Source organism: Aspergillus alliaceus (assembly GCF_009176365.1).
Source record: "Aspergillus alliaceus strain CBS 536.65 unplaced genomic scaffold BDW43scaffold_64, whole genome shotgun sequence".
NCBI classification, from domain to species: Eukaryota; Fungi; Ascomycota; class Eurotiomycetes; order Eurotiales; family Aspergillaceae; genus Aspergillus; species Aspergillus alliaceus.
Genome location: NW_022474747.1, coordinates 79,395 through 101,987, shown reverse-complemented (window position 1 = coordinate 101,987; position 22,593 = coordinate 79,395). Strand labels below are relative to the sequence as shown.

General features: G+C 47.0%; 11 protein-coding genes across 11 annotated transcripts; 5 read left to right on the top strand and 6 right to left on the bottom strand.

Annotated features, from left to right (window-relative positions):
• Positions 1-2,612: 2,612 nt before the first annotated feature.
• BDW43DRAFT_216039 (casein kinase II subunit beta) lies at positions 2,613-3,962 on the bottom strand. Its single transcript, XM_032039333.1, has one exon. The coding sequence runs from the start codon at positions 3,800-3,802 to the stop codon at positions 2,738-2,740; it is 1,065 nt and encodes a 354-aa protein (XP_031895331.1). The 5' UTR covers positions 3,803-3,962; the 3' UTR covers positions 2,613-2,737.
• An 890-nt stretch (positions 3,963-4,852) lies between these two features.
• BDW43DRAFT_303851 (transcription factor domain-containing protein) lies at positions 4,853-7,475 on the bottom strand (the record flags this gene model as incomplete). Its single annotated transcript, XM_032045489.1, has 6 exons — positions 4,853-5,821; positions 5,878-6,129; positions 6,183-6,921; positions 7,009-7,095; positions 7,126-7,206; positions 7,318-7,475. The coding sequence occupies 6 exons, from the start codon at positions 7,473-7,475 to the stop codon at positions 4,853-4,855; spliced, it is 2,286 nt and encodes a 761-aa protein (XP_031895330.1).
• A 429-nt stretch (positions 7,476-7,904) lies between these two features.
• BDW43DRAFT_303850 (putative JmjC domain protein) lies at positions 7,905-8,919 on the top strand (the record flags this gene model as incomplete). The annotated part of the gene is made up of 2 exons (XM_032045488.1): positions 7,905-8,840; positions 8,899-8,919. 2 exons carry the CDS (start codon positions 7,905-7,907, stop codon positions 8,917-8,919), a joined length of 957 nt encoding a protein of 318 aa, XP_031895329.1.
• Positions 8,920-9,444: 525 nt separating this feature from the next.
• On the top strand, positions 9,445-9,783 carry BDW43DRAFT_315858 (uncharacterized protein; the record flags this gene model as incomplete). The annotated part of the gene is made up of 1 exon (XM_032048157.1): positions 9,445-9,783. The coding sequence occupies one exon, from the start codon at positions 9,445-9,447 to the stop codon at positions 9,781-9,783; it is 339 nt and encodes a 112-aa protein (XP_031895328.1).
• Positions 9,784-9,932: 149 nt separating this feature from the next.
• BDW43DRAFT_215946 (general amino acid permease) lies at positions 9,933-11,857 on the bottom strand. The gene is made up of 4 exons (XM_032039331.1): positions 11,413-11,857; positions 10,612-11,347; positions 10,182-10,558; positions 9,933-10,122 (listed from the first exon to the last, which is right to left on the bottom strand). Exons 1-4 carry the CDS (start codon positions 11,622-11,624, stop codon positions 10,083-10,085), a joined length of 1,365 nt encoding a protein of 454 aa, XP_031895327.1. The 5' UTR covers positions 11,625-11,857; the 3' UTR covers positions 9,933-10,082.
• Positions 11,858-11,968: 111 nt separating this feature from the next.
• On the bottom strand, positions 11,969-13,027 carry BDW43DRAFT_216020 (uncharacterized protein). Its single transcript, XM_032039332.1, has 3 exons — positions 12,933-13,027; positions 12,245-12,629; positions 11,969-12,080 (listed from the first exon to the last, which is right to left on the bottom strand). Coding segments are annotated over exons 2-3 (342 nt in total). The 5' UTR covers positions 12,586-12,629; positions 12,933-13,027; the 3' UTR covers positions 11,969-12,079.
• Positions 13,028-13,436: 409 nt separating this feature from the next.
• BDW43DRAFT_291121 (uncharacterized protein) lies at positions 13,437-14,379 on the bottom strand. The gene has a single exon (XM_032043577.1). It carries the CDS (start codon positions 14,127-14,129, stop codon positions 13,875-13,877), a length of 255 nt encoding a protein of 84 aa, XP_031895325.1. The 5' UTR covers positions 14,130-14,379; the 3' UTR covers positions 13,437-13,874.
• A 139-nt stretch (positions 14,380-14,518) lies between these two features.
• BDW43DRAFT_215933 (putative progesterone binding protein) lies at positions 14,519-15,298 on the top strand. Its single transcript, XM_032039330.1, has 3 exons — positions 14,519-14,758; positions 14,827-14,922; positions 15,008-15,298. The coding sequence occupies exons 1-3, from the start codon at positions 14,668-14,670 to the stop codon at positions 15,184-15,186; spliced, it is 366 nt and encodes a 121-aa protein (XP_031895324.1). The 5' UTR covers positions 14,519-14,667; the 3' UTR covers positions 15,187-15,298.
• On the bottom strand, positions 14,900-17,608 carry BDW43DRAFT_291119 (mRNA-binding ribosome biosynthesis protein NOP4). The gene has a single exon (XM_032043576.1). It carries the CDS (start codon positions 17,573-17,575, stop codon positions 15,410-15,412), a length of 2,166 nt encoding a protein of 721 aa, XP_031895323.1. The 5' UTR covers positions 17,576-17,608; the 3' UTR covers positions 14,900-15,409.
• A 153-nt stretch (positions 17,609-17,761) lies between these two features.
• Positions 17,762-18,904, top strand: BDW43DRAFT_215929 (DNA repair protein RAD10). Its single transcript, XM_032039329.1, has one exon. The coding sequence runs from the start codon at positions 17,769-17,771 to the stop codon at positions 18,768-18,770; it is 1,002 nt and encodes a 333-aa protein (XP_031895322.1). The 5' UTR covers positions 17,762-17,768; the 3' UTR covers positions 18,771-18,904.
• Positions 18,905-19,344: 440 nt separating this feature from the next.
• Positions 19,345-22,052, top strand: BDW43DRAFT_303845 (uncharacterized protein; the record flags this gene model as incomplete). Its single annotated transcript, XM_032045487.1, has 5 exons — positions 19,345-19,356; positions 19,876-20,512; positions 20,647-20,933; positions 20,981-21,105; positions 21,167-22,052. The coding sequence occupies 5 exons, from the start codon at positions 19,345-19,347 to the stop codon at positions 22,050-22,052; spliced, it is 1,947 nt and encodes a 648-aa protein (XP_031895321.1).
• Between the last annotated feature and the right edge of the window lie 541 nt (positions 22,053-22,593).

Sequence of the window (22,593 nt, the reverse complement as noted above, 5' to 3'; positions counted from 1 at the left end):
TACACAAGGCGGCTCAAAGGAGGCCAATTAATTCGTCCCTTGAGACACAGAAATTCACAAATCTGTCTCTGCCAGGTGTTGAGCTTGACGCCCATATTACCGGCGAAACCCGAGTAACATTCTCGGAAGTTTTATCAAGTATTTGGCCTTGCCCCCATGTTACCATTCAAATAGAATTTATACTCTTCGACACCCTGTAGGGGCAAACACTGGGGGCTTGTCCTACTTGAACACGAAGATACGAGACATCCCTGTTGAGATGGAGATGGAGGGGGTCTTGACTATTTGGGTAATTCTCAACGAGTGGATGTTTCGTGACTGCATCATACTTTAGTGTGCATTACTAAAGTAGGTAGTAGTAATTAGATAGCTATTTGGTGAAGATTACGGGAAGGGCTAAATTTCCGGTATTCTAAAATCTAGACCCTTATGGCTTGGCGGCTCTTGTTCTCAAGCAAAGCAACCCGGATTAGGTTTTGGTCTCATACAAGATATAAGCAATCTATATAATTATATTGACAAAATAACTCCCCCCCACCCCCTCCCACCAAACCAAAAATTAATGTGGCGAATAGAAAAAAAAAGAAGAAGGAAATCGAGAGTTTCATTTATTGAAAACAGATTTGGATAGTGATATATCTATTATGAAGAATTGAGAAAAAGAGGATCTTCTTGTCCATCACGCGATAGATCGCTGGCGACAACATGATCGACCATTTCGGACATTCCCGAGCCAAGTAAAGAGGGAACTCATTTGCATTACCAAAAGTGAAATAGCAACTCTACATCAGGTGTGTGAGAGTGATCTTGAAAGCACTGGTTATGTTAGCGCTACGGACTAGTACCTATGAAGAGAATATAATCTCTAACCTTGACTGTGTGAACCTGAGATCTGAGGTAGCTTATCCGTTTTTATGAAGGACATTCATGCCGAGACTTTGTGAAGCTCAAGGGATTGATGGTAACCCAGGTAGGAACTAAACTTCATGACTCTGGGCAGATCCAAGAGTAATCTGTGATGGCGTTAGATTCCAAAGGGAAGCTTGGCTAAACCGTACTGCAATAAGGCCCAAGCATGAATCATGCTCTATCTCTGCTTTGGGCCTAAATGAGTCATCCATGAATCAGGTACTTTGATGATCTATCACGTTTACGCTATGCTGTGTATCATTGTTTGGCCATCACAGCCTTTAGACATACACTAAAATCCACACACAGAATAGTCTGTTTCATACAGGGAAGCGGAGTTGTTCCGCGAAAGAAAAAATGCTCTGCACGGATCATTACAGATTCATATCAATGAGCTTAGCGTCATTGCACACTACCCGTTGCTCATCTTGCTTTCTTTTTTTCTTTTCTTTTTAAAAACTCGGCGACGCTTATTCACTCGCATCAGAGGTATAAATCTCCAATATTGCATGGTACACGCCACTTGAGAGTCTCTTGCACGGAACCGATCATAGTACTGATGGGTTGACTCTTTCATACTCTATCCAGAATGAATACCGGCGTTGAATACGTCAAAGCCTCGCTGGCGCCATAACACGCATGAGGCTTTCCAAAAATACCTACTTATAATGTAACTCTCCATTGATGCAAACCTACCTATATTGCTCGTCTGAGCAATGCTCTCTGCATGTTAACACCCTGTCCTTACGTATTATCGTAGAGGGCAACCGGATTCAGCCTTAGAAACAGTTATTATAGTCATAACTTGACTGGCTTAGCCGCCTTACTTCTAAACAAGGTATTGTACACCCCATTGCCATATGTATATATGTGTGTGGGAGGATAGAAGAAAAGCAATGGAAAAAACTGCTGCCATACTTCGACTCATATGTCTCTCACCTTTTGAAATGGATCCCTGTCATGAAGAGACAATTCTCGAGCTGCTTCATCATGCACGCAAGATAGGAAATAGGTCAATCAATAGATCCAACTTCAAGGTCATTCTGTATTGCCTTATTCTGTATACTTGTGGATACAAAGCTGGAAATGGGTTTCACTCGGAGGAAAGTCAACACCTTAATAGCCAAATACACTACTGAAATCCTATGCTTCAAAATGGTATATCAAAGTATTAGGACATATCCACGAAGAAAGAAAGAAAATCTCTAGAGAACTTTACCTGCACAATTGGCATAACTACAATCCTGCCATATCATGTTTAGGATGAGAGCCCGAAATGAATCTCGCGGACCTACGCGACTGCAGTAAGGGGTTGTAGATGTTGGTTGGGCGTATATTATCTCTTTGACGGTTTGTCTGATATACCATGCGGTTATGTGGAAGTGTATACGTCGGATGAAAGGAACATTATATCATATCAGGCCTTGCACTCTAGATGTCTATCATGAGTCTGCGAAGACAAAAGCCAATTACAGCCAGTCAACATTCAAAGTTGAATTCCATGATTGCTCTGTGTACTGTACTCGAACGAGATCTGTACGCCAGGAAGACGGAGAAGTCGACCCGAAGACGCCTTGATGCAGTCAAAGAAAGGAGACATAATTCAATGAACATAAACAAGACATAAATGAATACTTGCTGAAGAGGGGCGTTGTGGGGATGATAGGCGAAAAGAAGACACAAAAAGAGAGGGGGGAGAGAGGAAAGCGCCAGTAGATGTGAGAGGACTGAGGACCAATGAGGTAAAAAAATTCACAAAAGTCAACACATGCGCGCTTCCATCACGTCCACACTATTTTTTTTTTTAAATAAGAGATCTGTTGCTCGTTTATACCGCCTCGGCGCCGTTAATGCTCATTTGATCAGGGTTGTACCGCCGTCTCCGCATAGGTGCCTTTTTCCTTTTTGCTATCGCTGGGTTCTGCGCTCCTCCCGCAGGAGCGGCGCCCATTTCTGTATCGCCGTCATTGTCGGCATCCCTATGAGTTGCTTCAAATCGAGCCATCTCATCGAGTTCTTCAACATTGGTGGGCTTCATCCGTAGCCATTTCATGCGTGGTCCTGTCCGAGACCTTTCAGAAACTCGGAATCCGTAAATCCGCGACTCGTAGATCTTTCCCGGTCCAAGCCCGGGGCAGAAATTGGCCGTCCGCACTCCGTTGATCTCTGTCGGTTGATGAGCAGGTGGGACATCAGGCGACACCTGGTTATTTGCGGAGGATGACCGCGGCGGCGATACGAGAGGGTTGTCTAGCCGAGGACCGACGTCCAAATCAGGGAATGTCATGAAAAACAAACATCCAAAGGTAGTCCCAAAGAAGGCACCGTCAACAGAATGGAATCGACTGTTCGGCGGCGTATACAGATCCTGGCAGCTCGGACAAAAGAGTTTCACTGTTTCTTGGCCTGGAGTATCGGATCGACCAACGGGTAGAACTTTGCATCCATTGCAGTAGACGCGGGGGCAGACGCCGAAATGCTGCATTTCGTACTTCTCCAGCATCTGCTGGATTCCTGGTCGCGAAGTGATATACCTCTGATGAATTAAACCGTAGAGCAACTCAGCAGAGCTCTCAATTACGCTCAGGTCGCTAGCCACCCGTGCGTGCCTTCGATCTCCCGCTCGCCGATATCCGGGCGGCTTTTCATCTCCCAGTATTTCATCCTCGTCTTCCTCTTCCTCCTCCTCTTCTTCTTCTTCATCATCCTCCTCTGGTTCCACATCTAGGATCATCTCCAATGCCTCCTTGTACATGGGCACCTGCGACTGCAGCCCCGTCAGATTGAAGTCATCTTCGATGAAATCCTCCGACACCTCAGCGAAGAACTCGTGGCCCATCAGGGAGCAGAAAGAGGAGATCCATGACTCCGGGGCGCCTTCCGATGACGACATATCGAACGAGTCGGACGCAGATGACGAGGGCGTTGATTCAGACAGTTGACTCAGATCCAGCCTGTCTAGGCCGTCGGCCAACGCCGAACCTGTCTCTCTCGACACGTTGCCGAGCTACCGGTAAAAAACCGTTCTGGGATGATCTCGTAAAGAGATAGGCCGCGGACAACTTGCGCCAGATGACACTGCGTTCTGGCACAAGTCGATTCGCTCGGGAATCCCCTGATACAGGAGATTAGGGGACTTACTCGGTGAGAGCAAGACTGGTGAACACTATGAGGCCAGGATCAAGCGAACGAGCCCGTCTGGAGGGTCATAACAATGCGAATTATTGTGCGATTAGGAGGTGTTGACGTGATAGCAATAAATTCCCCCACCAATGGGTCGTCTTCAGAAGATCATGGAAATTGCAGATGGGAGTCAGTACGGAGAAGAATGTCGAATACTGGTAAAGGTCTACTTTCAATGAAAGAAGTGTGTGATTAAAACTGGGAATCCCTGTATCTCCTTCCCTTCCTTGACTGTGCAGTGATTGATCGCCGCAGTCGAGGGGTTCTCCGAAATTAGGTTTCGTGGGGCGGTGGAAAAAGATGTTTGCTAGCGGTCCAGTTACGGGGGCCGTTGCGGACTAGAGGAAAGGGGAAATTTTCCCTCAACGTCGAAGGTATGGTATCACAAAACGTAGTTCATCAGTTGGGCATGGCTTCTGCTTTGATCGGGGTTCAAGAGGTTGGTGGTTGGCAAGAGAATCTCTCCAACGCTCCGACGGACGGGCAGCCATGGGAACGGTCACGTGCCCGAATCGGAGTGAGGGCAGGGCTTTGACCACTGATGCGAGAGTATGAAACAATTGTAGGAGGGAGGGATATTTTAGCGAAATATTTTATTAGGACTATATTTCTCCATTCTAAACTAGCTTGGGTGACTGTAGGGAAAGAAACTCCCCTTCATTTTACACACACACACAGACACATACATATATATACACACATGACGGAGTATATACACAAAATATCGAGTCTTAGATCTATCCATACTGTATCGTAATAATTAAAACAATTCCCTTATGGTTCGTGATAGTTCACCGTCATCTCCGAGGATACCAGAAAGGCCCTCTCCCGTGTTTTGTATTTCTCCATCGGGGCCTACAAATCCACTTAACCCGTCTTGTGTGGTGCTAGACGCGATGAAGTTGCCAAACCCTCCCACAGCCTCGAACAAGGTTGTCAGCTCATGGCTCATTTGAAGTCCATTCAATGGGCTATTCCCGAGCTCATTTACCCCATTCATAGACCCATACACCGACAGATTTTCGATTGGATGGCCGGCTAGGCCGGCCATGGCAACAGCCGCCGTGGAATGAGGGTCATTAGAATCTGACCCGAACGGGCGCACAAGCACGCCCAATCTTTCGCCAATCTTTCGAAGACCTTTGATGGCCTTCCACAGCCGCTTCGATACGTACGATTTGGTACTGAAGCCATTGACCAGGTCGAGGGCCATGTAGAACTCGTCTCGCACCTGCCTGTTGAATTCGGTCGGTGCATGGCAGACAGCGAGGAAAAGAACAGCCAGAGCGGCGACAAGGAAGTAATTGAATGTGATCTGTTGGGTGCGGTAGATGTCGGAAGTTTGATTCAACCTGGTAAGCACACGAACCGTGTCTTTGGCAACATCTACCACGGTCTGAGCATGGCCCTTGTCTTCGGCGATGCTAGCTGCTGAATGAAGGACCGGTCGGTAGATAAGAATGCGAAGCTGGTTCATACGCAAATATAACAACACACGCAGTCGTCGAAGACCCCGATTAACCGACCCCCCATGCTTTGGTGATTCGACCGGGTAGAACTTCAAGGCATCTGGGACGTGTTTGTACCACTGGAGAATTTGGTAGTCTAAATAACCGATTTCATTCCGACGTATGTCCGTTGTACCCTCTGAACCAAGCCCGGAGTACCATATTTTCGAGCTAATGCGGTTGTATGAGACCATGCACCTTAGATACGGCAGAGATGCATCCTAAATGCCTCTTAGCAGTGGGCAAGCCTAATGGGCTAGTTGCAAGCATATCTCACCGGCTCTGGTAAATTGGGATCAATGTCCTCGTCCTGAATGACGAAGGGTAGCCCAGTGCCAAGGCTCCAGCGCCTATCTAAGCTATAAGTTGCCCAGAAGATCTTGATGATCTCAGGCCACTGATCTTCATTAGGAAATGACTTGGCCAAGGCATCCCGTCGATGTAGGCCCAATTCAAGGCACATGCGAGCAGCTAATCCAATGAGACGGTATGCCATTGCATCATCGTCTGTGTGAAAATGGTACGTTGCCTATGATAAAGAATCAGTTACCAAACCCCGCGCTACGGATCAAGATTACATACCACGATGCCGAAGAGCTGAACAGTTCTGATATCCAGTGGATCCCAAATCTTGGACTCAATGACTGGCTTCACACTCAGATAGAGCCGTTGACCAAGTTCGCTCTGACCACCTCCCTCAACGACCAGCGTTGTGGCAAGGATCATCTTTATAAGGTTCGTATTGTCATCTTGGAGACCATCTGAGCCCGGTAGCGCTCGTTGCGCAAACCCAGTCCGCGTTGCAGCCTCCATGAAGGTATAAAGCAGGTTGATTTGTTGAGTCACCTTTTCAATCTCGAAGAGAGGATACATGATTCCAATTTCTTCTTCGTAGATCTGACACAGTCGCAGAGCATCTTCACGTTTGATTGCCCATATAGGATCCTTAGTAGGATGGACATGAGGTGCAAATGGAGTGACAAGGGGAGGCGAGCCAGCAGGTGTGGCATGTGCGGTGGTCAAGTCGTCTGTTATCACTTCTTCTGTTGGAGCGAGGCCCATGCTTTGAAGACTGGATCTTGCTACATTGAAATTAAAGGTAGAGCTAGTGGGGCCATGAAACCGGGGGTGCCTCATGCGTGGTTTGGCTAGCCCAGCATGCATAGGAGTAAAGACAGGCTGCGATCCATCGCGTGAAAAGTTATCGAAACTCGGTGAATCAATGGAAGATCTCTGAGAACGCAGCTCATTCAGACTACTGAATAGGCTATTGACTTGATCTTGCAGAGTAGTAATTTGATCTTTCATCGAGCGGAACTCCCTATTAACGGTAAGCAAGTATAGATTAGCAGCGTGGGTCGGAGGCATCCTTGGGGGGGGGGGGGGGCCGGCGATTCGACCAACGTACTCGGAGTCCTTGAAATTATTATTGCAGCAATTAGGGGCATATCGACCTATCGAAACATAATTCAGCATATGATACGCGCCAGTATCGCTGTCACTTGAAGTGAGTTGTTCCGTCTACTAACATTCAAGATTGAGGTGTCCACAGCGTTGACACGGTACTTGACCGTTACACTTGATCTTCCGTCGCTTGCATTCATTGCTGTAAGCACCAGCACTAGTCAGCTCCACAGCCCCAGGATTTCACGAGACAATAGATATGGCATGTTTTCAGAAGGGTTCAAGATCGGACGATGCAGATCCGGGGTCATACCATGCGATCGAGATATAGCGATTCCGCTTTGTGCGCGTGTGAGTTCCGTTGGTCTGTTCCGCTTTCCGCTTCGCACTATCACCCTCTACTGAGGCATTCTGATCCCCTGATATTGGCTGAGATGACGTTGTATCCACCGGAGTGCCCTCTGAGGCCATCTTGACTGCTTTTTAGGGTGCTAATAGCCGATGTTGAACTGAGCGATGGCAGTAACTGGTGCGGAGGGATTCCTTCCGACATTCATTCAATTGGGTGCGCGGGGTTTCCGTTTCCCCAGACTGGGCCTGACCTGAATAGGAAATGATTTGCACGACTCTCCCCTTTCAGTCACTGTCATGATCATTCTGACTTAAAAAGCTTTCATGTTAGTTCAAGCTACGTACTTTCGTATCTGACTCAGCAAATCAGTTTTTTCTTCTTTTGGGAGACGCGATTCATATACGAAAAGGGAAACCAAATTCTCCCCGATCGATCGTGTTTAGTTCTAAAAAGAAAAAAAGAAAAGAAAAGAAAAGAAAAGAAAAGAAAAGAAAAGAAAAGAAGCTGTCCCCCACCCACAATTCAACAAAGCAACATTGATCTTCTGAATGAAGGTCCCGCGATGGCTACTTCATGGTAACCAATGGATCTGGTACCGCAAATTGCCCTTTGTCGCACGATCCAACAATCCAAATACGCCATTCAGCACCCTGAACAATTCCTCTACCGCGACTCCTCCTTGCGGCTATCACCCTTTAACCCTCCTTGAAGATGCCAGCATAGAACACTTTCGAGAGAAACACTTCGTCCCTGAATTACCCGTTATCCTCCCGCGTCGTCGTTTTTGCGACCTACCGGCCTTTGAACGCTGGTTCCGATCCTCCCGATTGAATACTGCATACCTTGAGCAGCACGGTGCAGAGGCTCTTGTTCCTCTTGAACTTACCCTGCCATCTTCCGACCCAGGCGAAAATGAGGTTCGTTTTCGACAATTCCACGCACCTCTCAGTCTTTTTCTGAATTGGATGCGCACAGTAGATGGAGAGGAACCATCGCAGTTAATGCGACTGTACTTGGCGCAATGTCAGCTCTCTGATCTGCCCCAGGTGCTTCGTGACGACTTCCCAACCCCCGAACTCGTGTCTCAGACCGGTAAAGGCGATGTCTACGATACCAATGTGTGGATTGGCTATTCACCTACATACACCCCCCTTCACCGAGATCCCAACCCGAATCTGTTCGTGCAACTTGCTGGGCAAAAAACTGTGCGGTTGATTGCTCCCGACGATGGACAGGTGCTGTTTGCGTCGGTAAGAGAGCAATTAGGGAAGAGCGGGAACCGCGAAGCTGCTGCATTTCGAGGATCGGAGATGATGCAGGGGCGAGAGAGGACATTGTTGGAGAAAGAGGTTTGGGACGATAGTGGGGGGTCGGGACATAAGAGTATCGGATATGAAGCGCAGCTGGAAGCTGGTGATGGGATGTTCATCCCTAAAGGATGGTGGCATAGCATTAAGGGGGTAGGACACGGTGTCACGGCTTCGGTATGATCCTTTCTTCATCTACTTATTTCCTACTATACGTATCCTTACGCATTTATAGGTCAACTGGTGGTTCAGATAGATACCAGGAGATAGGGCTGATAATGGACCTTAGGACTGTAAAAAAGTACCACTATAACCTTGGCCTTCCAAAACTACAAACATACAAAACAGCGAGGCTGAAACTATATGTGAGATCAAGTTATATGTATACTATCGTATTTTCGAAAAGGTGAATTCTACATGTGTATACACCTTTATCAACAACGTCATACCCGTAAACGCTATAATTTAATTGTTCTAGAATCCTCCGTCAGTCCCACCAAACTACCGCCAACCCAACCCAAAATTTATTTACTCACCTCAACCACCCTCGTTATCCAGGAAATCTGAAAAGTCACAACAATAACAAAGAAAGGATATGCACAGATCTATTCTAACACGCACTACACTTTTGCATCTCATCCTAAACCCACTCCTGACAATCCCGACTCGCGCATCAACCACAGTTGCACCAGTGACAATACTCAACCAAAGACTACACCGCACACCAGTTGCCTATCCCCAGTGTCCCTCCAATCTCTACCAGGGGAAACCTTACTCTACAATGTCATCATCTGCTGAGCAAACACAACAGCAGCAACACGAAATTACCACTACCGATGCCAACACCGAAAAGAAACTAGAGCCGTACCTTGCTCTTCCCGATGCCGAGAGCGCCGATCAGACACATAAGCTTGACGTCAGTGGGGATGGATCAACGGTGAAACTAGATCATCTGGGGCCCTTGGTTGTTAACCAGGATGGGACGTTGGCGCGAATTGCGAACTGGGAGCAGATGACGGAGATCGAGAGGAGAAATACTTTGCGGGTGCTGGGGAAAAGGAATAAGTTACGGATGGAGGCGTTGAATGCTGCTGGGGGTGCAAAAGCGGAAGAAAAATAGTTTTTTTGTGTAGGGGAGTGGTAGAGAGGCCGCCGTTACTATTATAACGAAGTTATAGGTTTATGTTCTTGTTGACGGAGAGACATCCTTCCTAGTCCACATGGCCGCGTTTATATCTTAGAGATTAGGACTTCTGCATGATACACATACACAAATATAATTTTAATGGGATTTTACAACGAGGGTTGCTCAAGCGATATTGACATGCCACACCATTCAATTCGTAAGGTCATACAGCTGAACTTCTAGAACAATAGGCCACCCAAGAACATAGGCACTTACCGTATGTACATACCGACTTAACCGAAAACCCAATCAGCAAACCTCGAGAACACATTGCTATGAGAATGCTTAGCCATGCAAGGAAAAGACTAAAACAAAAATGGAAAGGGACATACCTTGCGCGCAACGGGATATAGTTTCTCTCATACTCCTCAATCTCATCGAGTCCAGTTTTGAGGTCAATTTCTTCGGGCTTCCGAAATTGGGTTTTGTGCCAAAGCTTCCATCCGACGAAAATGAGCGGGAATACTCCAATCATTGTATATGAGAAGAAAAATGTCGGAATATCCCAGTTTCCAGGTAGAAAGACGGTGTAGCCACCTACGAATGCCATGACGGTCGTACAGATCAGGGCAGTATAGGCAACGTATGGCTGACCGACACTTTGATATGGGAGTGAACTGCGAGGGACGTTTTGCGCTATGAGCGCTTTCCTGAACCGGGTATAGGAAAACGTAACAACCGAGAAATTAATCAACTGTGAGGCAGTGACCTAAAACAAGGGTTGGTAAATTGTTTTGTGTTGAGATCGCAAAAATAACCTACCAAATTGACGAACCATTGAAGCACGACTGCTGCGCTGTTAGAGACTTGCAAGAAGGCAAGCAGCGCAATCAGCAAGACGAGTCCCACACAGTATATGGGAACACCATTTTTGGTGCATTTCCTGAAAAGCTTCGGTGCTTTGTTGTCCAGCGCAAGACCATACAAGCATCTACTGGCGCAATAAACATAGCTATTTCCGGCACTGAAGGCGGCCCCGAGGACCATGGTATTGACAATATGGGGTAGGACTGGAATGCCCAGTCTGTCCATCGCAATGACATATGGCGATGCGGCTGCGCCAGGTAGATCATTTTCGAAAGCATTGACCATAGTCGGGTCATTGTAAGGGACCAAAATACCCACGCATAATGCTCCCAGCATGAAGAACGACGTGAGTCGGTAGAAGACGCCATTATATGCTTTGGGCAAAACTTTTCGCGGGTTTTCCGTTTCTCCCGCAGCCATTGACACATAATCAGGGCCGGCAATAGTAAAACTGGCCTGGATCAAGCAAGCAAGGAATCCCATCCATCGTCCTAGATCCCCTGTTTCATAGAATTCTGCAAACGAGCCAGGGCTTTTCCAGTAGCGAAATCCGAATCGGTCATTCTGGGGGTTGCCGCCCAGCATCGCAATGAATGTGAAAAAGATCAAGCCTATACTAAGTAGAACTTTCCCTAAGGCAAGCCAGAACTCAGATTCGCCATAGTAGTTTACGGCGAAGACATTCAGAAGTCTAGTCTCACAAGTTAGAAGAGAGACATCATGAGGTTTCCCATCACTATACAGGGAATGACATACATAAACAGCACAAGCACGATAAATATGATTGCAACCGTTGGGACCGCATCGCTCCAGTAGGTGATAATTATATTGCACGCGGTGATTTCGAATGGCACCATAGCAGCTTCAAAGATGAAAAAATTCCAGCCGGCTGCTACCCCAAAGGCTTCGTCGACATAGCGGCCAGCGAAATGGATAAAAGGAGAGGAGACGGGAAGGTATGTAACCATCTCGGCCAAACCTAGGAGTCCTTGCTTTTCAGTAAACGCTACATAATAGAGGGCACGAAAGGGGAAAAGCGCATCAGGCAAGACCAGGATAGCCGCAATGGGGGGATAGAAATGTGAAAACTGGTGGGACTTGATGGAATCACTGGAAGATTTGGCGCTTTTGGAGATATATTCGTAGCAATCCGCCAAGAAGGCTGCTTTGGGAAGGAGATGCTGCTGACGGCAATATTGGAGAGATGCAGGGGTTTCGTACAAACAGTTATGGCTAGAATGACAGCGCACCTAGAAGAAATGAATAAGACTCCACGACCTCAGATAAAGTAGCAAAAGGGATACGGGTAAAAAAGAACGCAGGGCCTGGACTCTGTCTGTCTCTTGACAACGCGAGGTGCATATCGTAATGACTAGTGCTGGAGTGGTGTGTACTATGCTTTCTTATATTTTTTGGCTCTTCTTCTTTTGCTGGTCATTTGAATTTCAATCGAGAAGTAGCATTGATTTTCCTCCCTACCCGTATAGACTCACCCATAATCAAGGTTGCTTGAGACACAGCGACCCGAATCCAGATAAAACCATGACGAGAGGGAGAAAAGTACATCAACAGGGTCACGGATACTAACCATATAGTAAATGCCACAAACAAACTGGCAGGACCACCACGAAGCAGACTTTTACCAATCTGGACATAAAGCGCCGTGCCGATTGTGCCTCCAATACCGATCAACTGGATATGTCGGGCCTTGAGATATCGATGCGTGCCATCTTTGGTGAGCATGTTGGATCCGGCACCGAGTGACTCTTCACTGTGGTTCGTCGCGGAGCCCTTTTCGGGGACATCCATTGAAGCACCCGTCCGCTTCGTCAGTTTATCTGCCGTTAATGAGGAGGAAGGTTCTCCATGGCGGATGGAATTTGCGACGGGTTCCCGGGCACGTTCAAGATCTGAATTGGAATTGACCATAGCCAATCGCTACTGACAATGCGAATGGACAATATTCACTCGTGCTATATATGATGTTAAGCGAGAATAATAAAACGCAGATTGGAAAAGACGAAGAAAAAAGAGGGAGAAGCACAATATTAAATAAGGAAAGTAGTAGGAGTGCGTGAGAATTTTGCAAACTAGAACCGATCCAAAGGTAATATTAGTAGTATCACCGTAGTACCAACCCCATCCTTGTGGGAGTGGGAAAGAAAATGAAGAGGGAAAAATAAAGGGTCAATATCAAGTAGACCAATAAGATCCATCCATACAGTATTTTAGAGTAGTAGTGAAAGAGTAAGGCTTTAGTGAACAAATTACCGTACAGGGAAGATATCCAAGAACCTCACCTATGGAGCACCCCCATTTCAGAAGATCCCCACAATAGCGGATAGAGGCGCACCGTCCGAGGTTATTGAGAATCCCGAAGAAAGCCAATGCTCAGGCACTCTTTTGCCGGTTGCAGGTGTGTGAGCCATCAGCCTTTTGCGTCGATTGTTCGAATCAGGGGCATGATTTCGTGGCTACCAAACTTTCGAGTAAGGTATCCTATGCCTCTCTCAGTGTGCCAATTGGTAGGAGAGACTATAAGTCCAACTCAAAAACGATATACGGAAGTGGAAAAGTTGTCCCACCGCGACGAAGTTAAACCTCTTTTGGTCTCTTGGAATGCAACCTGCGTGGGGCGTATGGCTGACTGCTCTAAGGTGCCATTGAATTTTCAAGCTCAAAGAAATGGTTGGAATAAGGTAATTAAGTACAAATAGGTAGTAGTAGTAGTGCAGTGGTAGACTTTAGAACAGAATTTTTTCCGTTCAGTTCATTATTCTTTTTATTTTTAAAAATTTCGTGTAAAATACCAGGGAAAATACCTATGCTAGACTAACGGAGTATGCCTAGGTACCGTACCGTACCTCTAACTAAGCTATCAGCAGAAGCTCCACTTCGCTTGCATACGTTAGTGTCTGGTCATGCATTCACGTGAATCCAAGTAGACAACTGTGTGTACATACATATGTACCTCTACTCAACTACTTCTACAAACCGGTGAACAAGTACAGGCTTATTATTACTTCAAATGCCATTATTATCAACAATAATTCAAAGCTTCTGTACACACTGGATGATCTTTGTTGTGACACCCTAGCGTCATTTACACGCACTCTCCGGATCTACACTGTCCTTGGGGTAATTTATCAGTCACCACACAAAATGTGACAGGACATTGTCAAACTTCCAAATAATGAACCAACAATAGTCCCAGATGCTTATTTCTCAGGGGCTCGCGGTTGTTCCATGACGGACAGCCTCGGACTTTGTCTATCACCTTGCGTAGGTGGTTTCTGGCCTAGTTCTCCTGGAGGGAAAAAGCAATCGTTGTCTTCAAAGTGAAGATAATGTGACATATCAGACTCGGTGGAATTCGAACCACGGGTCTCTCGGCGGTTTTCAGGAGCAATCTGGCTTAGAGGGACCGCGTTCAGAGCGGGCAGGTTCCCTCGAGGTTCGTGCAGTGATGACATCTTCAACAAACACCGTTTTGCAGTAGCTCAAGCTTGACTAGATGATGGTTGAAGATAGAGAATATGTATGTATGTATGTATGTGTGTATGTGTGTATGTTTATAATGTTGGTATCATTTAAACCCCATGGGTCTTAAAGCTCATTCGGCTGGAGGTTGTGGCGGTTGACGTCAGTTCACAGTACCACGCGACAGTGAGACACTTTAAGCATTGACCGATTGATTGATTGAATCTAACTAGATGATTATCCATAGAGGCATTTCAACACTATGTATAATGGGGGAGTTTTACCTCTACAATGACTGAATAGTCCAATTTCACCAAGGAGGATTGTATGGCAAACTATCGTGAACATAGCACCAAAGGTAGACCCACGCTTGTGTCGGCTTTTTTGGAATTCCCCGCCTAGCAGCCCCGCGCTCTATGTCGGCCCGAATTCCATAAATCAACTTTCCGACACCAAAACCCATACCAGCTTCTTATCCAGTTTCCAATTCGGATTGGAAGAGACTAATTTCTCTCGAAAAAAGTTATCAAAATGTCTGAACGGTTCAACCCTAAGGTTCCCGTTCAACTCGATCCACCCAAGGATGACCCTATCACCGTGGAGGAGTTGTCCAAATGCAACGGTACGTGAGAGTTCTACCACCTCCCCTCTGAGAGATAACGCGCTGACCGGTGCTAATTCCATCATCAGGTGCGGATCCTGACCGTCCGACATTGGTGGCTATCAAGGGTATCGTTTTCGACGTAACCAGAAACCCAGCTTACGGCCCTGGCGGTTCCTATCGAGGTAGCTTATCCGTTCCCCAGTTCTATCGTTGAGATCCGTCCTACGTTTCCTCCTTTTTATGAATATACGTTGATGATTGTTGCAGTATTTGCGGGGAAAGATCCTTCTCGGGCTCTCGCCTGTTCATCTCTGAAGCCTGAGGATTGCAGACCTGACTGGTATGATCTCGAAGATAAGGAGAAGACGGTTCTGGATGAATGGTTCACGTTCTTCAGCAAGCGCTATAATGTCGTTGGAAAGGTGAAAGACGCTACAAACCACTGAGATAGAAGTCGGGGAGGGAGTTCGCAGGTGGGCGATCATTATATTTAGGAATAGGTACTATACCCATGGAATTGAGCTATTTTCATTTCGTATGTTTTTTGGAGCATCGCAGATGCTTTTCGTTTCACTTACGGTGGCAGTCCATGTCTATAACTCGAGCAGAAATAATTACAAACAAATGCTTGTGTACAAAATTAGCCAGGTATAACTTTTAGGCGCCCAACTATGCCTTTCCCTTCCGGGTCCTCCGCTGCATTCTCTTCTTCGCGATGATGCGATTGCGTTTAGCAATCTTGTTTTGTTCTTCCGTATCGGCCCCGTCCTGCCCTTTATCGCTATTGCTCTCGGAACGCTTTCGCTTCCTGTCATTTGGTGATCCTTTATTCTGTGATTCGCCATTTTTCGCCGAGTCCTGCTTGTGTTGGCCGTCTTTCCTGGAATTCATCTTTTCTTGTTGCTCCTTGCGGCGTTTAATAACATTGGCGTTTTCAAGAGCGAATTCAACGATGAGCCGTTTCTTCTTGTCCTTAGCATCATCGGACCCGGTCGCGGGGGCTTCAACAGCGTGGCAGTTAAGCCACCTGAGACCCATCAACGCATGTCGATGGGTAAAGTACTCGACGAAACCATAACCTCGGCTTCTTCCGGCGCCACTATCCTCCTCAACCTTGCTACCATCCCGTCCTTCAAAAACAATCTTAGCTTGTCTTACAACTCCGAGGCCTTTCCTCTTTCTCAGCTGCTCGGCTTCCTTCATTTCTTCAGAGGCACGCTGTAACTCATCCTTGGATAGAGGTTGGCGCAACCCAGCAGAAACATCCTGCGCAAAACCGACAACGGCTTGCCGAGCGAGCTGTTTCAAGTCCTTCGATGTAACATGACGGGGGACATTCCGAACGGACAGTCGCGTCAGACTAAGATGAAGCGTCGGGTTCTTCTTGATGAAACTTTGTCGTTGTTTAAAGCTGTCTTCTCTCATCTTAATCTCAGACGGCGAGAGCTTCTTGTACAAGGGGGAATCCGATGGGATAGTTCCCTCTGACAGAAGATACAGACGGCGCTTATCAGTATCGCGAACAAGGCGTCGTGACATTCCTTCCTCTGCGAGTTGCGTAGCTCGTGATTTGCTCACGGCACGGGAAACTTGTAGCACACGGCTATCTAGCGTATAACGTCCAGTCGGATCAGCGTTCTCGTTTTGCAGGACCGAGTGTTTGAGTGCAATGGAGCCCTTCTTCGCTTTTTCCTTCTCCGCAGCAATGGTATCTTCTTGTTTTGGAGAATCGCGCACACACGACACTGCATTCTCAACTTTCCAGAAACAAACAAATCCTGTACCGCGGGGGCGTTCGGTTTCCGGATCGACAACAATGCGTGCATAGCGCAAGGGTCCAAACTGAGTAAAATGTTCATAGAGTGCCTCATCTGTACATGTAAATGGAAGGTTCCGAATAAAGACGGTGGCCGCAGTTCTTTCGTCCTCCTTTTCCTCGCCTTTTTCTCCCTCATCCTTCTCATCACTCTGATCTATGTCATCCATATCCTCCTCGTCTTCGGAGAGATTCTCACTATCCTCTTCAGAGCTAGCGTCGAGGTCCTCTGCCATTTCAACATCACTTGGTTCCTCCTCCTCTTCGTCTTTCTGCTCTTGAATATCTTGCTGTGTATTCTCCCAAACATCCTTGTCCACAGCCCAGTCGACAGCTAGGGTTCTCCCATCCACCTCCTTCCCATTAACAGTTTCCAGCGCCTTCTCGGCGTTTTTCTTCCCTCTCAAAACCACAAAACCGAATCCTGCGAGTTTATTCCCCTTCTTTGGAAGATTGATATGCTTGATTTTCCCGAAACTTCTAAAGTGGACCGCAAGATCATCAGGTTCCTTGATGCTCCAAGGCAGGTTGCGAACGATCAGTTTGGGTGGCTGAGCGGTCACCCTCTCTTGTTCTCTCTGTCTTTTAAGTTCAAGAGAAGTAGATGACGGTACGCTCTTTCCCGCAGTCTCATCGATTGTACGGTGACGGGGTTGAGCGTAATCGACTTTGATCTTTTTCCCATCGAAAGTGGTACCGTTGAACTCTTCCAGAGCGGCTTTCGCATCGTCAACATCAGCGAACGTCACAAAACCGTACCCCTTGGACTGCTTTGTCTCGGAATCATTCACGACCAACGCGTGTTTAAGAACATAGGATTGCGAAAAATGTTCCGCCAACTTCTCAGTCGTAGCTGAGGCGGGAAGAGATCGAACGAACAGAGTTCTCCTAGGTTTGTTGGAGACCGTTTCTTCCTGAGCCGTATCATGTTTTGCAGCATCCATGGCAGCTTCAACCTCTTCGGGATTCCCACTGCCTTCCGGGAGGGGTTTATTGTCGGTTTCGTTATTTCCAGCCATCGCTACAGTCTGAATTGCAGGATGGGGTTTTTTTTTTCTCTTCAAAATCAGCGGCAGAAAATTCCCGGCGTCCGTTGTAGAGATAAATAAGTGGGTCTAGGCGGTGAATGGAGCTCGGGTCAATTACTGATTAGATAGGAGCTATCTGTTCCCTTCTCATGAACTTTCCAAAAGTTCCTAGGAATTCGAGTCTATGGCCGATGATACCGGAGTTGGCTCTCCTTCACATGTGGAAGGGAGCACTACTTCCAGATTCACAGAGGCTTCTGCGTCTAGGCCAACTCCTACACGACCACTGCCATCAAAAGTCCAGCAGCCAAAACCGCAGGCGCTCCCAACCAGAAGTGCCCTCTCAGCGATCCTTGTTTCGACAAGACAAAAGGGCAATCCAATACTAAATCATATCAAGCTTTTGCCTTGGGAATATGCCGATATCCCGGCCGACTATGTGGTTGGAAGTACTACCTGCGCCCTCTTTCTCTCCTTGAAGTACCACCGGTTACACCCTGAATATATCTATTCTCGAATTCGACTCCTAGCTGGGAAATATCTGCTTCGTATTTTATTAATTATGGTAGATATCCCAAACCATGAGGATAGCTTGAAGGAACTATCCAAGACTTCGATTATCAACAATCTTACCCTGGTTCTTTGTTGGTCCGCTCCTGAAGCTGCGCATTATCTAGAGTTGTTCAAGTCTTCTGAAAACGCTCAGCCGACTGCAATACGCACTCAGCAAGCACAGTCGTATAAGGAATCACTTATTGAGTTTGTCACTGCGCCCAGAAGCATCAATAAGTCCGATACGGCAAGCCTCATCTCCACCTTTGGAACTCTACAAAATGCTATCAACGCACAGCCAGAGCAGATCAGCGCTGTACCTGGCTGGGGTGAAAAGAAGGTTCAACAATGGTGTAATGCGGTAAGAGAAGACTTTAGAGTTGAAACATCGAGAAAAGCAGCGGCATCTGCGAAGAACATAACCAGTCAACGCGAAATCGTGTCGGAGAGTCGGGCCAATGAGACGTCAAGTCCATTGGATGCGCATGAGGAGGGTGAAGAGGCAATGCTAGCAGTAGAGGCAGAAGGCGCTCGTGCAGGGTTTCACGAAGATCCAGAAAAAATGGCTCAGGAGGAAGGAATGAGTGACGGTATAATGGCAGCTCTAGCCGAACTAAGAAAAGCCGGTGGGTGAATGAAATTGCCTTCATTACTGGGAGGAAATAAAAGAAAGAAAAATAAAAACCAGCACTTTACTCCACACGTTACAGTGAGTGTGCTTTGCTTGCATTGTGTGAATCGGCTTAAAGACAAAGCGATCTAGATTCAGCCGTGATGGATACTGCACTTAGGGCCACGCCTGTAGCGGGCTGGCGTGTCTCCAAGGACTGGACAATAGCATCAATCGCGTTGAAACTTGGTAGGATGTCGAGTTGATGAGATTGTGCCATGACTAAACTCGGCTAAATCACTATCATTGTGCGCCATATTTTTCTTCTATTAATTTTGGGTATTGACAAGATATTCAGAAACCACAAGGGCTTTTTTCCCTTTATGATTTTATATTTATTTTTATCTGTGTAACGGAATAGCACTATATTTTGTGATACTTCTTGAGACTTAGTGTTTCTTTCCTTTCCTTTCCTTTTTCTATCTTTATCTTTCCAATTTTTTATTGGTTGCTGCATATAAGGTAATCCAGTGAACCAGTTATATATACAAGAGTGCGATTCCCCAAAGCTCTAGAGCGGATGAGAGCTGATTTCCCCATGGGGGAGGAGGCGGAACTGATTCCTTCGCCATGTGGAGCTCATTTCTTAGGCTAATATCAAGCAACACAGTGAGTGAGATCCTCATAATTCGTGACATTCATCCTCTCATACGTGCGATCTTCAGTTTATATTTCAGCATAGGCGCTGTGCCCTAAAATCCTAGCTACAGATAAAGCTCTGATTTCCCGCAAATGATAACTCACTACTACCTGCTGAGTCAGATGCAAAGATGGATCACGTGGGGGACAATGCGGTGGGGCAACCCACCGAAAGGGGAAATCGGGAAGACGGCAAACATTGGAGTTTCGGTTCCAACACGGCAACTCTTGATATGCACCAGGATCTTGGATGCCGGCCCTAGTGATCTCAGCGTGGGATGAAGGTTTCTTACTTATCCGATTCACGAACGGCGTTCCCCCCCCACCGGCAAGCTGTTCTCCACTCAACTGCCTGCAACACACGGCTTGAGCTGTACTGCCATTCTACTTTAGCCGGCCAAGCCCGGATCATGAGATGATGGGGGAGGAGGGTGCTAAGGACTCTGGGCCAGGAACAAAGTCCGATGTCAACTTCCAAGATCTGGATGGTACCAGTCCTGCGGGCCAACACACACCTCAGCTTGCTAGTAATCATGCGAGCAAGGGGGCCGGACCATCCAGGAACAACCAATCCTTCAGGTCTAGTCCGCAGGCCCCCCAGTCCAGAAACTTCGAGTTTGTCCTAGTTACGGATAACGAGTCCCGGCGTCAGGTACGCCGTCATGCTATGCGCCAGTATATGCATCAGCGACGCTTGGACAGCATTGCTCGCCTAGGGGCATCTCGTATACCTGTTGGCGGCTGGACCACCCGCCCTCCCTCCGATTCTCATGCTTCGGACACTTCTTCACGCGTAGAAGAAGTCCAGGAGGAAGAGCCTGCCAATCTCAAAGCAGAGTCTCCGCCTAAAACTGAGGAACAACCTACCCCAGCGCATTCTAGAAGACCCTCACGGTTGTTAATACCCAAATTACACAAAGTTAAACGCGAGGAGGAGACGTCTCCCCCAGTTACTGCGTACAAACCGTCTGACCCTCGAGCTTCTCCCGGGGAAGGAGGCAAGATAGATCCCTTTAGCTCTTATCCCATCTCCGTGGGCCGCGTGGACCATGAATTAATACAGCATTGTAAGTCCCAACCTTCCCCACCCTTAGAGTTGCCTAATAGACTTGGTATGAACTGAGAGTAGTCGAAACCGTACATGTCTAAACCCTTCAAGGGACTCATTTTTATAGCTTGGCAAGGAGCTTACATTTTGAAGTTGTGGTAACTTATCCTTCCATGATGTACAAATTTGCGGAGTCCATTGCGAACAATCCAATGATGGAGATATTCCGGCAATTCGCACTACACGACGAACTTCCTTTTCAAGCCATGCTCGCTATCGCCTCGAAGCATCGCGCAGGCGTAGATGGCAGGGTAGAATCTGTTCAGAGCCTCACTCACAAAATGCGAGCGCTGCGACTGATGAATGAGCGCATCCAATCAGACTCGAAGGGCCAGCATGATGGTACTATCTACGCCGTGGCCACTATGGCCGTTATTGAGGTAGGTTTTCCCCATTAAAGTCTTTTCAAGTAACTGACAACGTGGAGAAATGGTCAAAGGATGCTTCAATAGAACGGATGCACTTTAAGGGGCTGGCATCGATGGTTAGAAATCGAGGGGGCATGCACGGCATGCGGGCCTCAAGCCCTTTCCTGGAGAAAGTCTTATACTGGTATTTTTAATGGCATCTCTCAAACCCTACCTTGATGCAATCATCGACTGACTCCATTCAGGGTTGACTTCAGTTGCGCCCCAAAGGCGATATATGGCACATCACTACCTTGGTCCGGTAATGTACCAGACGTTTCACCCGTTGGACTCGACTTTATCGACCCTGAAATTCACCTTGCCATTCCTCATCATTCACCTCATCATTTCGCTGCGGAAGAAGGTGCAGAGAGTCTCTGCGACCAACTCCGAGCATGTGAGGATTTCTTGAGGTTTTTTCGCCGTCTTCATGAGCTGGAATACACTGCACTTGAATCTCCTTCTATCGTGGTATCTGAAAATACTCGTCAACAAAGCAAGCGCTTCGGTCCCGGCACACAGTTATATTCGATTCTCACCATGCTCCCAGATTACGACCATGGGATCCGGGATGTAAGGTTCATTGACGAATTCACATGCATGACATGTCTCTTCTTCCTCGCTACCGCATTGTACGACTGTTATTTAAACTCCTCCAATTTTGACCGGTACCTTGACTGGCTCGGCCTGGAGATAAAAAAGCTTAACCCGTATACGAACCCTAGCATTACCTCCGTGCTCTGGTTTTTCCTAAACAACGGTGGCTATCCAACAGGCCATGCTAGCGATGCAGGAGAGAGATGCTGGGTCGTCTCCCGAATGATTCGCATTGCCAAACGCCTCGAATGGAAATGCAACGGGACCATCTGGGACCGTCTCCGGCAGGTTCTGATAGACTTCATACTAACACAACAAGAATGTGCCCTTGGGACAGATCAAGTCACCGAAGAAGCCCTAGTGGCCCGACAGCAGAAACGCCGGCGATCGGCCGGATATCTCTGGAACGAGGACGAAATGCGCGGATATATTCTGGATATTAATCTCGCATCTTTCACGCCATATTCAGATACAAATGTACCCGTTCTTACATGACAAGCAAGGCTAAAGCTGAACTGTAGTGTTTTTGCGATACAGCCATTGCATGATAATAATGATGATGACGAGTATGATCCCAATGATAGATATTATGAGACAACTGTCCTGTACTGTGGATGATGCAGCTTATCCTTTCTTTCTCTCTCCAGAGGCCTTGGACCTTATTTTCTCCACCCTTCTTTTCCAGCATGGACTTTTCAGAATGATACACTTACGTCGTCTTAAACGACTTGAATATAGCTTAATTATATACCTACAATGTACTGTATCAAGAGTGATCAAATTACGAGCGGAAAAGTTAATTCAGATTTTAGTTTAACTGCACCTTAATCAGTTTGCAATCCTTTTTTGACGAGCCGCCGGAAGCAAGGGTGCCCTAAGGGATATTAATCGTCCTAACAATATAGCCATAGACCTTGAACACATGAAGGCCGACTCTTCATGAGAAAACCAGTCGATTTATAAACATCCTATGGCAATTTACGAGGCATAGCCCAGCGTGGACGGACCTATAATATTAAAAAGACGTCAATCACCG